Raw genomic sequence first — 16,609 nt, 5'->3', positions numbered from 1 at the left:
GAATTAATTAGGATTAGATAAGGCCATCAGCATGGGTCCCCCATGATGGGACTGGTAGCTGACCTGCATGCTAATACCCTCTCACCATGTGATGCCCTCCACCATATTACAACGCAGTAAGAAGGCCCTCACCAGATCTGGTGCCTGCCGTGCTCTTGGACTCCCCAGCCCTAGAACTGTAAGAAATAAACTTGTTTTCCTTATAAATCACCCAGTCGGTGGTATTCTGTTATAATAACAGAAAATGAACAAAGACAGGATGCCAGAGGTTGCCTCCTTTACCATTTGGCTGTCCTGCCTCGGAATTAGGGAACCTAGGAAATCTTCAAATTAATATTGCTACAGCAAGTAAATTAAGACTCTTTAGGCCGGGCGCGGTGGCTCAAGCCTGTAATCCCAGCACTTTGGGAGGCCGAGGCGGGTGGATCACGAGGTCGAGAGATCGAGACCATCCTGGTCAACATTGTGAAACCCCGTCTCTATTAATACAAAAAAATTAGCTGGGCACGGTGGCGCGTGCCTGTAATCCCAGCTACTCAGGAGGCTGAGGCAGGAGAATTGCCTGAACCCAGGAGGCAGAGGTTGCGGTGAGCCGAGATCGCGCCATTGCACTCCAGCCTGGGTAACAAGAGCGAGACTCCGTCTCAAAAAAAAAAAAAAAAAAAAGACTCTTTAAAATGAAAATTTTTAAAAATTTCTCCTTCCTGGGCCAATAACGATTACAACTAAAAAATGATACAGAAGAAAACAATGTAATGAGATATCTTACAAAACAGTATCATGACAGTTCTGATGACCTCCAGCATCAAATCTCATTTCCCCAAACACAACTGAGATGAGATAAAATTGTGGACATCAGAAGATTCACAGGGGTCCCCCTTCCACCACCCTGCCAAGAAGAATTCTGGAGTCCCTGGCCCAGCTTCCCCACCTCATCCCTGGAGAGGGATGCCTGTGGAAGGGAGTCCTGATGCTTGGTGACTGGGACTCAGAGAAACAGGAAGGGAGAAAAGGTTCCACCTCCAATCATTCCACATTTAAAAAAAGAAAAAAGAACAAAAGGAGTGTGCTGGGAGGGGGGCAAGTTTTGGCAAAAAGAATCTCCAGGAAGTCCATGTTGCAAGGGGAAGTGGAAAAGAGCAGTGTTGCCAGAAATTATGGATTTGATTCTCCTTAATGTGAAGAGACACAAAAACATGACATTTCTTTTCAATACTTTTGGACTGAACTACTTGGGTGATGGCTGAAACAAGACCATATATACAGCACAACCTATGTCTGTTATATTGCAAACTGTATTACCTAGATCTCATATATCTCTCTAGTTATCAGCATTAACACATGCTGGGACCTCGACCCACACAAGCAGAAGTAATGCTTCAGCAGTGAACATGTCCTAGAGGAATTACACTAGAACCTCCTAAAATCAACAGTGAGTATATCTGAAATTAAAATCTGATCTGCGATCACTCAAACTATCTATGGCAGATGAAACTGTTGGCCAGAACTATTAAAAAAAAAAAAGAAAGAAAGAAAAAGCACCATTTTTGGTGATAAAATTCTACTTAGGTTTTTTTTTTTTTTCCATTCTCTACAATATACCAAAGCTGAAGTAATTCAAACATTCAAACAGGAAACCAAATACACACACACACATACCCCAAAACCCTGAAAACAAAACTAAAAGACACTAAAGAGCCGGAAACCAAGTGATCATGCAGACAGCAGTTCTACTCCAGGAAACTGAGGCTCCTACTGTCCTGAACGTCACAGTCTATCTAATGGAAACGCAGCAGTATCTGGTTTGCCTCAAACTTCCAGAGTCTTTACTATCTCTACTTCCTCATAGGCAGGATGCATAGTCCTCAACCTCATCTACTTTCTCTCCTGATCTTATTCACAGAACATACAATATCAGTACCACCATGCTTTCTCTCTACACACAGACTCTGCCACCTGCATCTAGCCCACTGACTTTCTCCTGAAGCAGAGGTGGTCTTTCAAGGGCTAGGAGGACATAAAGGCAATTTAATTTAGATGTCTGAGGAAGCAGAGGAAGTGAAGAAATATACATACAGTGCAATCACCTGGCTAAAAAGAACTTAAGGTAGAAGTACTACATTCAATAAACACATCAGATATTTCTATCTGCTTCAATGCCCTATTATGTTTAGTTAGCAGAAGATGAAGATAATGGTGAAGAAAGGTTGATGGAATAGGAAGGAACTCAAGGGAGGGGTGAGAAAGGACACTCTGTGGCAAGAGAGGTAGGAAGATGGGGGTGGGTGAGCAAGCAGAGGACACAGACACTTCTGAGGTGCTGGGGAAACTTCACACTTTTCTGAGCTGTGCCTTGGAACCCTGCTCCCTTTGAAAAGGTGTGGTTTTTGGGTCATTTGTAATTAAGGGCAGGAAGCACTTCACAGAGGAATAAACTGAAGCCAATGGAACAGGCAGACAAAGACAGGCTGGGAAGGCCTCCTCTCCCTCCCTTCCCCAGACCCCTCAACTCTTCCTCACACTTCTTCCCACCTGGGCTGGGTGCTGGGCAGGCAGGGAGGCAGTGAAGTGCAAGACACACTCCCTGCCCACAGGGAGCCCCTGGCCTGGGGACACAGTATCCTCTTGTCAGCTGGTTGGGTGAGCACCTCCATTCCCCAGTAGAGCACCTCTCTCAGAAGCTTTTAGTTTCTCCGTAGGCCTCAGCGTGACTGCAGGGAAAGGCTGGGAGCCTTTAGTATGGGAACTGATTGCGTAATTCTGAGAAACAGCCCAAGAATAAAGCAAAATATTGTACATTAGTCTAAACAAATAAGCACTACACAAACAGAAGAAAAAATGCACAGAACAAATCCTGTTAGGCCATCAAGCTTTCTAAGTAATTTGGAGCACATGGAGATTCAAGAGATTTCTAGAAGTTAGCATAGCAGTGTGAAAGAATAAGTTTAAATTGTCTTGGTTCTTGCAAAATCATAGATTAGTTGGTTGTTTTTATACCCGTTATGGGGAAAATATTCAGAAAAAAAACACTCTTAATAAATCCTTGAAATGGTAAACTCAAAGGACCTTCTGAACTTTTGTATTGTAGAATACCATAACCAACAACTACAAGATCAATATCACTGAGAAAGAGAACCACCAAGTGGGAGGATTTTATCTTGAAAGTCATGACCACTAAGACATTCAACGGTAGCCTGTCATGCAACCCACTTATGCTGTCAGCACCATCCCCCCAGGAAGGGACACGCTGCCACCAAGGCTCCCACTAAACTGAAAGTATCAATAAATATGACAGAAAGCTGCTCCTGGCCAAACACTGAGAGGAGTGTGTGAGTATGTGTGTGTGTGTGTGTATGTGTGTGTGAAATAACATCACAGCTCAGAATCATTTTTCTTTTTGACTGGGCACATCTTCTAGAGGTGTTGAATGCAACCCATCATTTTAAAGGTAAGTTTCATTTTCTACTCGTGGCATTTAAAAAATCCACCCAACATAAAACTATAAAAGCTACAGATGGGATAGGCTACTACTGAAGAGGAAGTTGTAATTCCTTTCTCGTGGAGTCACAGAACTCCAGCACTGCCTCCAGCTACACTGGCCTCCCCAGCCTGGGAGAGACAACTCATTTGGCAAAAATGAGCAATGGACTCTTGTCTTCATTGTGTCATTTTCTAGCTGCAGGACTAATCACTTAGCCTTCATGACCCCAATAAGGTAACCCAATGGCCAAAAAGTGGTGATAGCGCAGGGTTGGAACAAAATTAAACAAAAAAGCACTATCCAAATTTAAACCATTTGGCTACCAACTCCCACCATCTGTCATCCAATCAGTGCTTACAAACCTCTCAGCTGGGAACTCGCTCCATCTTGTGGAGTCCATTTCCTTTTTTCCTTTTTTGGAAAGTTTCTCTCTTTATTGATCAACTTTGATCATTAGTCTATGAACACAGATTAAGCTCCTCCTACAGGCCCGGCACAGTGCCAAGAGCTGATGTTATAATTATGAATGCAACAGACTGGATTCTCCTGGCAGGAGAATCACAGCCTCCTAGTGGGAACAGAGCATCACTGAGGCAACACTCCAGAGGAAAGGAGTGCAGTTCCACAGCACTATAACAAGGGAATCCGACCTAGCCAGGGTGGGGAATGCTTCCCTAGGATGTGAGGCTGAGCTGAGAGCCAAGGTTGGACAGGAGCTTGCAAGACAAGGAAAGTGAGGGGAGGCTGGAGAGGCCTGAAGGTCCCGTTCAAGAGGCTGATGTTTAACTGAAGAGCAAGGGAAGGCTTTGAGAGTTTTAAGCAAGAGACTGAGGTGTTAAGATCTGTAACCACCCTGGAATCTATTGCCTGGGGTTACGAAGAACAAGTCTGATTCCTCTTGCATATGATGATCTGTTACATCTTTCATGGAACTGCAGAATGCTTTGGGCTAAAGGCGCCAGAATTCTACTTGTTCTTTTAGGCTTCCCGGAGCACTCCCTCAGCAATATGTTCACACTGCAGGCCAGTTCAGTGCATTCATGTCTGTTTCCCACTAGCCTGCATACACCTCTAAGGCAAATTCTGAATCTTAATTCACTGTGGATCTGGTCATCTGATGAGCTGTCACAGGAATACTTCATTTTTTGAGGTGAAGAAACTGAAGCCCAGAGAAAACTGGAAGTCTGAACTTGAACCCCACGTTCTGATGTAGAGCAGTGCCCTCTGAACTAACCACTGTACATTACTGCCTTTCTCTGAGTAATTCTCTTTGAAGTTCTATCATTTCCATCATTTCCACTCTGCATCTCTCTCTCTCTCTTCTAGGTCAGACAGCTCCTGTTTTCTCAGCCAAACCCTACATGACATGTTTGGGGAGTCTCTTCATGGTCCTGGTCACTCTTCAAACTCATTTCACACTTAATGTGAGACCCCAGGTCAAACACAATGTCCTGAGTGTGATCCCCAGGACAGAATTCACCAAGGTGACCACCTTCTTCATTCTACATCAGGTGTAAGTCTCCTGTAAAAGGTCAGAGAGTACATATTTTAGGTCTCATCGGCCATGTGGTCTCTGTCTCAACTACTCAGCTCTGCTCTTGCACAGGGAAAGCAGTCACAGACAATACACACAGGGCTCTGATCCAATAAAATTTTATATATGAACACTGAAATTTATATTTCATCTAATTTTCACATGTCAGGAAATAGTACTCTTTTTATTTTTTTCCCAGGTATGACCCATGGGCTGTGGCTTGCTGAATCCTGTTGTAGATGATACATTCACAGCCAATGCACCCTGTGATTGTACTGCACAGCTACAAACACCCAAAAGCCACTGATTCACATTCAACCTGTTGTCAGTTTAAAGCCCTTTGGAGGACCTGTGCTGGGGTGTGTCTCCCCGTCTTTTGAAGGGAAGAGAGGGGCCAGGGGTTTCACTCACTCTCCTCAAGCTTCCCAGCGGAGAGGCCTTCCTGGAGGTGGGGTCTTGGCTCCCCTACTACCTCCTTTACTTCTTCCTAAAGGTAAGAGACTGTTCTGAGTAGCAGACTTTTAAAAAATGGCATGCTCAACTCAGCCCCTTTTGCCCCACAGACTTACCCGCAGAGAAGGAATCCTTAGGCCTGCTCTCTCCTTGGATGGAGGGCTAGAACTTTAGGAGGGAGTTCAGCTTGGGCACTGCTAGCAAGCCCAACTGGCCACACAACTAAGACACATGGATTTTATCAGTCATTGAGCTGACTGGAAAAAAATTTTTTTTTTAATCTCTGACATCTGTATCTACCTTTCAGTTCTGAACATGGGAAGGGAAACAAAGGGGTATCCAGATCATGTGGGCCAGTTCTGTGATCTTTAGACTCAGGAAAGACCTGACATTTATCCCTGCTAGATTTCATGTTACTGATGTGGCTCACTGCTTTGACCTGGGCACGTGATCTGGTTCAACTCTCAGACCTTTAATATTAGACTTTCACATCCTAATACAAATCGTTTACGAGCATGTTGACTAAAGATATACTCTGAGTAAGCCACTCTTCACTTTTGCCCTGGTGGTGACTTTTCCATTACTCAGAATCCTTTGAGCACTGTCATTAATAGTTACTAACCCTTCTAATCGGTCTCCCTTCCCAGTTCTGTTTTCTACTCTGGAGCCAGTGTGGGTTTGTTTTTTAAACATTCAATGGATGTATCATCTCCTATGTAAAACTCTTTCCATGGCTTTTCTTATTTGTAGGAAAGACCAACATCCTGATAGCCACTGATGTCAGCTGGAAAGGCCCCTAACAAGCTGTTAGAAAGGTAAAAAGGATCATCACCTATGGTAGCATCCTAGCCAGAGACCTCAGGAGCTGGTTCTTCTGTAACCAAGAATACTAGTGATAGTCACAGGCTTATAAAACTACAACTCACCCCATAACCTCCCACCCATCCCCTGGGACCAACTGAGAAGTCAAGATTTGCCCCCCTGGGTTCAGTGTGATCTTGTTGATGGGACCACACTCCAGAAGCCTCCTTGGCCATCACCCCACCCTCAGTCTTTTAACTCTGTCTCCTATCATGGACTCATCTACCTTTACGTGGGCCTATCGATCTGCTCTCCTAAAGAGAGACCAGTGGCTTCAAAAACAACCTCATCAAACTTTATAGAACACTGCTACTCAAAGTCCACAGGACAGCAATATCAATACCATCTGGGACTTCTTACAACTACAGATTCTCAGACCCCATGGAAGCAGAATCTGCATTCCATCAAGACCCCCAGGACCCTGGCCCTGGCTCCTGTGGATTGTCTGATTTATTGGGCTAGGGCCCAGTTATCTTTTCTAAGTTCCCTACTAATTCCAACATTGCCAGTGTTGAGAAATCCTGTTAGGGAGCAAGGGCATCCCCTATCCTTAGCTGTTTCTATCATCTCAAATACATCATTAGATGCCAATTAATTTCCAAGTTTACCATTGGGAGAAATCAGGCCAGATAAAGAAAAATCTTACTGGTCAAGTAATCCAACTAAAAGTAAGTGTTGCTTCTGTTCTGTGCCCCTTTCCCCTTGGCCAAAGTAAGCTATTACTTTTACTAGTCACAGTTGTTTTTCTATGGCTGGAAGCTATGCCTATCTAAAAAGGAACTTTTCTAAATCTTTTTTTTTTTTTCCAGTCTCACTCTGTTGCCCAGGCTGGAGTGCAGTGGCACTATCTGCAACCTCTGCCTCCTAGGTTCAAGTGAGTCTCCTGCCTCAGACTCCCAATAGTTGGGATTATAGGCACCTGCTACCACACCTGGTTAATTTTTATATTTTCAGTAGTGATGGGGGTTTCACCATGTTGGCCAGGCTGGTCTCGAACTCCTGACCTCAAGTGATCCACCCACCTCAGCCTCCCAAAATGCTGGGATTACAGGCATGAGCCACTGTGCTCGGCCAACTTTTCTGAAATTAATGAAGAAAAGAATCTGACCATTACCATGGCCACCAAGGAAGGTGGCCAACTCCTGGTTTGCTTGGGACTTTCCTAGTTTTAGCACTGAAAGCCCCACATCTCTCAGTCCAGGCAAGGGATGGGATGGTTGGTCACCCACGCCCAGTCTCCCTCATGGTCTGACCCTGACGCCTCCCTCTTCTCTCACCTCTTCCTCTTGCTCCAATATGAGGAGTACCTTCACTTCCTCCTAGTGCTAGCTCCTGCCTTCCTGCCTTGCTTTGCCTGTGTTCTTCCTTCCAACCATGCCCTAGTTAATTCCACTCATTCTCCAGTTCTCAGCTCAAACATCAGTCCTGTTTCCAACCCCCAGGCTTGAGCAAATCCCCGTTTTCCTCTCTCATAGCACACGCTGTTCTTTTCACAGCACTTGTCTTGGTTTACACAATTGTGTTTGTGTTTGATTAGTGTCTGTCTCCCTGTGTAGACAGTAAATGCCTTAAGGACTGGAACTGAATCTGTTTTCACTCTGCTTTCTCAGTGCCTAGGTACGCATTAGACAGTTAATATATATTTGTTGAATGAATGAAATAAATCCATGTAATCAGGATCCCGTCCATGTGTCTCCATGAGAGAGACTGCCAGCTTCCCCCAGGGTCCGTTCTCTCCTCCTCCTATCGAGATCATCCCCTGACTTGGGGGTGGACACATGGCTACTCAGATAAAGGCTCATTCCATCCTCCCTGGGTGCTGGGTAGAGCAGGGTGAATGAATTCTGGCCAAGAAGAAGTGGAATGTGCAACTTTCAAAAGGGCTTGTTAAGAGGGGTGTGTTCCTTGCCCTTTTTCCTATTAGCTGGAATGTAAGTGTGATGGCTGATGCTCCAGTAGCCATCTTGTATCCAAAAGTGACAGTGGGCAGGGAAGCCAGGCATAGTGGAGAAACAAGGTGGAAGGAGCCCAGCGCCCTGACACCGTGGAGCTCATCCCGACCCTAGGAAGCAACCTCTCTTTGACGTGAGATAAATAAATGTATTCACCTATTTGGGACTGTTCTGTTACTCTACCACACTTAATGCCAACTAAGAGCCTCTATCCTGCTGGTCCCTTCTGACTTTTAATATGTATGTCAGAAATAATGAACCACCAGTGTGTTTTCTCTTCCCTTAATTACACCATGTAAACATAAAGCAGGAAGTGAGAATGTGAAGTGGTCATCTAGTAGGATGGTTTCAAGGTAGTGAAATGAGGAGGGAACTGAGGGAGTTAGGAACTCAGGGTCTGGTCCTAGATAGCTGAGCCATCTGGACCTCAGCTTCCTCCCCTATGAGCAAACATAAGGAAGCCAGGCCATTAACTGCCATTTCCCTTCATTCTCCAAAGGCCTCCTCATTTTAATACGTTTCAGAGTTATGTTGGAGGAACAGTCACATTGGGGCACAAGGCACAGGACCTGAAATAGTTGTGAAACAACTGACATTCAACTAAACTCGAAACATTAGTCAAAGCTTGCACCACAGGAAAGATGCCCTAAGTATGTGTGGAAGATATATAAGATCTTGACAAATGCCAGCAAATACCCCGACCCTTGGAAGTTCATGCTGGGTTCTACAGATCTGTTAAACCATTTGACCTGAAAGCATAGTTCTAGTAAAGAGCCTTTTCCTCAAGGGCCTCCAGGGTGGTAATAAGTTTAAGAGGGGGAAGAAAAAGGAACATCAAGGACACTGGGAGGGAAAAGGAGAACTGTACCTACACATGTAATAGGCTCCAAAATTCAAACTAATGAATCAATTACATATGGGAGAAGATGCAGTAAAGTGTGAAGAACAAGACAGTACAAGGTAGATCAGCAAGCTCTATCATGACAGTCAGCTAGCTACAAGTCCTCTATCATGACAGTCAGCTAGCTAACCAAAATTGAGTATAACAAATATTACAGATTTAAAAAACAAAAATAAAGGGATATATCATGGATAAAACTGATCTAATAAGCTCTCTTGGTTCAAATGATTTTTCTTTAGATTTCCTAGGAAGGAATCAATATGCCCAACACTTGCACTGCTTCAGGTATAAAACTGTGGAACCCAATGTGTATATTAATAATTTAATTGGTTATGTTTCCATTTCAAGCTGAGCAGCCAACCTAATCCTTAGCTTCAAAGCAAACTCCAGGTTCATTTTGTAAATGCCAAGCAAAATGACAAATTGCTGATCTCATCCATTAATATGAGTGCCATCTAGCCCTTCCTATCTAGATGGTGACTGGTTACATTCAGCCCATGCTGGCACTGGTTTGCCATCTCTGCCACTTCCCCTTCCTATCAGCCATTCTGCTTGCTCTGCAGCATTTTGGCCTGACCAAGTGGTGGATTCAGAAGACACTGAGCACACGGTCTTTTTTTAACTTTAAAGAGTTCCCAAGCAAGTTGAGGCCTTCCTCATCACAGATCAAAAATACAACCCCAATGTACCAGCTGTTATTCTAAGACCTAGGGACAGATTCTCTCAGTACCAGGCAAGAAGGAATTTAGTTTACTTCTCTTAAACTAAGAGTAAATGCTACAGAGAGTAAATGCTACAGAGAACAGTCTATGCCCTGGCTTAGAGGACAGACACAGATTGTTCAAAGTACACCCTCCGATGAGCTTTCACCATCAGGTCCACTACCCACCTCCATTCCTGAGCCATTTGGGAACTGGTCTATACCTACCGAGGCTGTCCCAAGGCTAGAAAGAGATGGGAGCTCATCTCTACCATGGTGGGTACAGGACAGGGAGGTACTTTTTTTTTTTTTAAACAGTGAACATTTGATGTTTAACGAGATTTCCCTTCTAATTTGAGGGAACACTCTCTTGAGAATGACTTCCAACTACATTATCACTCCCTCTGTTAGAAGACTAACCCTAATATTCGTTAATAACCAATCATATGGCAAGAGGAGAAAGAGCTGATGTATTTTAAATAACTTTGTATCTATTTATCCAATAATTTCACAGAGTCGACATCATAGTAACATGGTTAAATAAACAATAAAAGATTTACTATTAAATTCTTAATTTAGAGATTCACCAAGCATAGCATCTTATGTGCTACAGTTTCTGGGATTTTTATTTATTGTCTAGGAATCCCAGCAACAGTACTAACAGGCAATAGGCTTTTGATTCGTAGAAATGAACATAAACATTTTATCATCCTCTTAATTTAAATATGATGTCACCTGTCTATTCTGGCTCCAATTAAATGGGAAAGTAGAAAAATGGACTATTGCTACTATAAAAGGTTATTGGAAAATGAGAACATATACAAAAACTTTTTTCCATTGATTTACTTAGAAGTATCATTTAAATGTTCCTCCATTAAATTAATTACAAATCAGATAAATGTGCATATAACCTCATTCTGAAAACAGATATTCTTACCAAGTAACTGAACATGTACCAGAGGACTCAAATGGACAGGACAGAATGGAAAGATTTACTAACTGAATATACTAATCCAGTAATTCCTCTAAAAATTAAATAGACTTTAATAGTCATGTATGGGGAACCACTAAGCTAGGAAGTTTTAGCCCAATAACAAAAACTTCTTCATAATCTCTCTTTCTCCTGTACTCAGACCTGCAAGAGTTGTCTCAAACAATAACAATAGTATACAAATGTTAACCCAACTTTAATTCAGAACGGCTTCAATGTGATGAGGTAACCTTGGAAACTATGGAGAGCTCTCAGGTAGAAGCCAGAAACTCTGTTTCAGGTGACAGAAGCAGGCAGATTGTTAAGAATCTGTTGGCCGGGTGCGGTGGCTCACGCCTATAATCCCAGCACTTCGGGAGGCCGAGGCTGGTGGATCACGAGGTCAAGAGATCGAGACCATCCTGGTCAACATGGTGAAACCCTGTCTCTACTAAAAATACAAAAATTAGCTGGGCATGGTGGTGCGCACCTGTAGTCCCAGCTACTCGGGAGGCTGAGGCAGGAGAATTGCTTGAACTTAGGAGGCCGAGGTTGCGGTGAGCCAAGATCACGCCATTGCACTCCAGCCTGGGTAACAAGAGTGAAACTCCGTCTTTTAAAAAAAAAAAAAAAAAAAGAATCTGTTATGAGTGGAGTCCCATGCCAGGACTTACCCTGGCCACCACTTACTTAGTGAAAGCCATGAGCATGTTCTGTAGCCATTGTGAGCATCACAGAGTGGTGATTGTAAAGATTATATATAAGACTATCTATGGTCAGTGTCTCCATGTCTAACACCATCAAGAAAATCCAAATACCAACTGTTATTGTGACAGGGACAAGCACTGGGTGCTACAGGCACATAGGAGAGCACCCACTCCAGGCCAGGGAGCCAGCCAAGGCCTCCCAGACGAAGCTAACTCTACCTTGAGACCTGAGCCAGAGAAAAGATCATTTTCAAGTTAATAATTATACCCAATCAAGACTTTCTACTGAGATAAAATACTTGGTACCAAAAGTTACATTCTATTTGATATTTAATCATCTCATAGAAATGTAAGAGTAGAAGTATAATAATAGAACAAACAGGTGGCCAGAAAAAAACAAACAAACAAGTATGGACCATTTGGTTTTAAGCATTCTGCTGTGGGTGCCTCTAACTGCAGTGTTTCTTTTCCCCTCCACAGCCCTCAAACTATTTTTTAAAGAAGGGAAATATTTCTCTTGACAGTTAACTAGCATGGGAAGGACCACAGCTGCTCAGGCATCTTCTCCTTGGCACACACTGTCCACCACCAGGGCCCCCATACTTGTTCTTTTCCTCCTGGAGAGTAAAGACCTTGAAGGCACTTATTCTAGAATAAGGTCACAATTCTCTGCACACTTTTAGCAGTACATGTTGAGGGAATGCTTGCGCCCACACTTCTCATTGTTCCTCTTGCCACCCGCCCAATCATTGGGTCATTAACAGTTCCATTTGCCTACTCTCCTTTTGAACACAGAACTTCTCACCAGGTAAATTCACCTGCCTGCCTGGTGATTACCTGCAACCGCCCATGGGAATAGGCCAAAGGCTGCTTATGGTGGCTCAGAAACATCTGCTTCATACATACAGTTGCGCCTACTTGATTAGCTTTGGATTAACAAAATCCAGGATATCAAGGAATACACCTTTCATTTGGCAGACACATCTACATGGGAGGTGGGTAAGCTTGCACAAGTTGGTGTGTGACTTGGTTTCTTAAAATGAGGATAAAAAACAACAGCTACTTCATAGCAGAAGGTAATATTAATAACAGCAACAGCAGCTGGCATTTGAGTGCTTACTCGGAACCACAACCAACCAGTTCTAAGCTGGTTGCATGTAATAAATGAACTAAGACACAAGAAGCACTAACAAATATTAGCCATTACCATTATTTTTAAATTTTTGATTTAGCATTAGACTCTTTCCTCCAAACAAAACCTCACCTAGAACAGCAAAAACAGCAAAACAAACATAAAAGTATACAAAAACAAAAAAGCAGAGCAACTCTGAGTATAGCTGGAGAGGGTTCGCTGTTCCACACTCGGCATTCCTATCCCCCCAACACCAGTCCCTAAGAACCTCCAAGGAGTCCTATGGTTCCTGAAATCATGGTTGAAATGTGAATGCCATCAATGAACAGATGGACAGCGGTGAAGAGAACCACAGCAAAGCTGAGCCAATCAGGACAGCTAATGGCCCGAGTCTGGCCAGATGTAGGAAGAGCAAGGACGAGTGTGGGGTGCACACATTCCCCCTGCAAACGCAGTGGTCTGCCTAAGGTGTGCAGGGGAGTGTGAGCTTATTCCACTCTATGACCACCTGTCCCTGCCTTCCTAATAGGTGACAGTGTCTTCTCTAGGCTTTAGGGCGCTACACTAAGAGATTGTCCAATGCTTCTTTGATGCATCTGACATTCTGATTCAGTCTTTCTGACATTATGCAGAGATGCTTAGTCCATGATTCTCGATATCCTAACACTTGAAAGAAGATATAGTAAAAACAAATTTTAAAAAATCTGTTCTGTGGGTTTTCTTCTGTTGTCTGGTTTTATTTCAAAGGCTAAAAAAGTCGTCCCTATCCTAGCTTTGATAATTGATTTCAAAACTGGTTTTATGTTTGTTTTGCCAAACACCACCGGCAAGAAGGGAAACTATGCTTGTAAGTCTTCAGAAGTTATGTTTTGCAGAAAGAAAGTTTTCCATAACCTGCTCTTTGAATCACATTCTTCCTCTGCTGCACACCAACTGCAGATCTCACAATTGGAGCAGAGGAAAGAATTCTCCCCCTGGGCTCACAGCGCTGGCATACCTTGAACTTGGTGCAGAGAAAGGAAAAATTCCGGGTGATGATGTTAAGCCCGGAGTAGGCACCTTTCTGCCTCCCAAACCAGCCTTTTCCAGCTGTGCTCCTGCCTCCATTTCCAATTTTCATTTCACTGCCAAACTAAGGCAGGGAGGAGAAAATAAAATAACATAATAAAAAGTTCAAATGAATACACCCATAGGAAATATGTGGCTAATTTTATAATAACCCAAGGTGTGGAAAGGTTGAAAAAATGAGTTCATTCTCCAAGCTTTTGAAAGTGGGAGGTAGGACAATCAGAGTTCTCCACTGGGAGGGGCCGCCTGGATCAGCCTGGATCAGCTAGCCGGAGGCCCTCATTTTATGGATGAGGACGTATCAGAATGGACTCCCAGAAAGGTGCTGTTTCCACTGCACCCAACAGTTTGCTGTGTGAATTAAAAGCTCCCGCTGGGACCAAGAACAGAAATTCATAAGCAATCTCCGCACCCGCCAATTTGCCATAATCACTGAAGTTCCTGCAGCCCAAACTCTGTGTTTGGGAACTGGCCTCCTCCCCAGATTCACTAGTGGGCTCCAAATACAGACACGGGAATGTGTTCCTTCAAAACCAAGAAGCAGCTATGCTCATCTTTCTCGGGGCTGGTTAGGAAGATACCCATTACATTGACTCTGTGGACTTCAGAGCGAGAAAGGACCCCGCTACCGAGCCATTGGGTGGAGACACTGAGACTCCCAGGCTGAATTTCCTTTTTTTTTTGAGACGGAGTTTCGCTCTTGTTACCCAGGCTGGAGTGCAATGGCGCGATCTCGGCTCACCGCAACCTCCGCCTCCTGGGTTCAGGCAATTCTTCTGCCTCAGTAGCTGGGATTACAGGCACGCGCCACCATGCCCAGCTAATTTTTTGCACCTTTAGTAGAGGCGGGGTTTCACCATGTTGACCAGGATGGTCCCGATCTCTTGACCTCGTGATCCACCCGCCTCGGCCTCCCAAAGTGCTGGGATTACAGATGTGAGCCACCGCGCCCGGCTTTTTTTTTTTTTTTTAGACGGAGTCTTGCTCTGTCGCCCAGGCTAAAGTGCAGTGGCACGATCTCGGCTCACTGCAACCTCCGCCTGCTGGGTTCAAGCAATTCTCCTTCCTCAGCCTCCCGAGTAGCTGGAATTACAGGCGCATGCCACCACGCCCGGCTAATTTTTTGTGGTGTTAGTAGAGACAGGGTTTCATCATGCTGGCTAGGCTGGTCTCGAACTCCTGACCTCGTGATTGCCCACCTCGGCCTCCCAAAGTGCTGGAATTACAGGCGTAAGCCACCGCGCTCCGCCCCGTCTGGGTGAATTTTTTTCAGCTAGAGTATTCTATGTTGTTAGCAAGTCTCGACTGCCGCAAAGGTGTATGCCACATCCTCTGTCAGCAAGGCGCGAAACGCAACTCCCTCCGACAGCGAGTCGAGCTCCCCGGGAGGACACGGGGCTCAGCGGGTCCACGCGCCGCGGGCCCGCTCCCAGGCGCAGGGCGCGACCCCCGCCACTGCCTGGGCTCCCCGCATGACTCTGAGGGGACCCCACCCCGAAGACCACCTTTCTTCCAGGAAGCTGCGTTTCCCGCCCCGGCAGGAGACCCAAGCAGCTAGGCCTCTTTTACTGAAATGAGACCCCGTCCCCAACGGCGGCTCGACCCCCATGGAGATGCGGCCCCGCCCCACTCCCGCCCTGCTCAGGGGCGCGCTCTGGCTCCTGGACTCACACGCCCCGCGGGGCGGCACTGGCTGCCGCAGAGGAGGGCGCGTCCCAGGCTGCCCGCGACCCCGCCCGGTCCCAGGCCCACCTGCAGCGGGGGCGCGAGACCGTTCCCGCTCCCTTGCCCGCGGGGGACTCCTCGGCGCCGCCATGCCGGCCGCGCTGCGGACGGGCGCTGGGCCTCCGCCCATGGTCCGTAGTGGTCTGTCAGACGCCGCGGCCGCCCGCCGGCGCCCGGGCTGGCTTCCCCGCGGCGGGCTGGGGAGGGCGAGGGAGGCGCAGGGCGGGGATGGGCACCGACTGACGCGCCGGACAGCCAATCAGAGGCCGGGGCTGGGCGGGGCGGAGCCTAGAAGGGTGGAGCCTCCGCACGCCGTCGGGGTCGCAAGCCCGAGGTGCGCTGAAGCGTCCGGGGCTTTGCAGTCCGGCGGGAAGCTACTTTTGGAGTCCAGACGCGCTCCCGGGGCTGCTCCGGGGGAAACATCGTGGGAATTCCACTTGGGCGGATCCGGCGACCTCCATGGCACTTTACGTCGTAGGCCCGTTAAGTGGGAAGCACAATCCCGGAGGGCTGGCTGATGAGGGAGAGGGGCCGGTGCGGTTTCCCCCCGCGGGAAGGTTGCTGCGCGATCCTGCTCCGTCACGGCCGGAGTGGGCGAGCCCGGAATCCACATGGAGTTGTAGGCCCAGGGCCTGTTCACTGGACTAGGGAGATTTTCCAATCTTTCTTTCCCCCTGGGTCAGCAAAACGGGGTTACGCTTACTTAGAACTCAGTTTACTTTGGGAGCGCGAATATGTGCATTATTGACAAAACTGTCCTCTTATAGAATGATTTATCCAAAGGAAAAAATATAGGAGTAGTTAACAGAATAAGCCTAACAATGAAAAGGCGCTCACAACGAGGTTCTCCCCCAACTCCGCCGGTCAGATGGGCCCTTTTTTCAGAAGAAAAAGGAAGAAAATGAAAATCCTGGTGAACACTTCCTCTTTCTCCAGTATACACAGTTCCACAAACAAACTGACTACATGGGAAATGTTTCGGCATCTTTTGAAAGAGAAGTTCCTTAACTAAAGAAACATGTGAGAAACAGCCTGGAATGTTGTGTGGCTTCAATAGCCTGAGGGCAATGTCGACAAGTAATTGGATCGCTTTCCTCCCTTTCCCTAGTCTCAGAACACAGGTCT

At 45.8% G+C, this 16,609-nt stretch overlaps 1 protein-coding gene across 1 annotated transcript in view; it reads right to left on the bottom strand.

Annotated features, from left to right (window-relative positions):
* Positions 1-15,575, bottom strand: part of OTULINL (OTU deubiquitinase with linear linkage specificity like) — a 34,474-nt gene extending 18,899 nt beyond the window's left edge. Inside the window, exon 1 of the mRNA XM_012475309.2 lies at positions 15,512-15,575. Within this exon, the coding sequence (XP_012330732.2) occupies positions 15,512-15,575 (64 nt within the window). The remainder of the gene's footprint in view (positions 1-15,511) is intronic.
* Between the last annotated feature and the right edge of the window lie 1,034 nt (positions 15,576-16,609).

Source organism: Aotus nancymaae, unplaced genomic scaffold (genome assembly GCF_030222135.1).
Source record: "Aotus nancymaae isolate 86718 unplaced genomic scaffold, 86718_ANA_hifiasm-v0.15.2.pri h1tg000014l, whole genome shotgun sequence".
NCBI lineage: Eukaryota > Metazoa > Chordata > Mammalia > Primates > Aotidae > Aotus > Aotus nancymaae.
The sequence above is the reverse complement of the archived record's forward strand: the minus strand, read 5'-3'. Positions and strand labels throughout refer to the sequence as shown.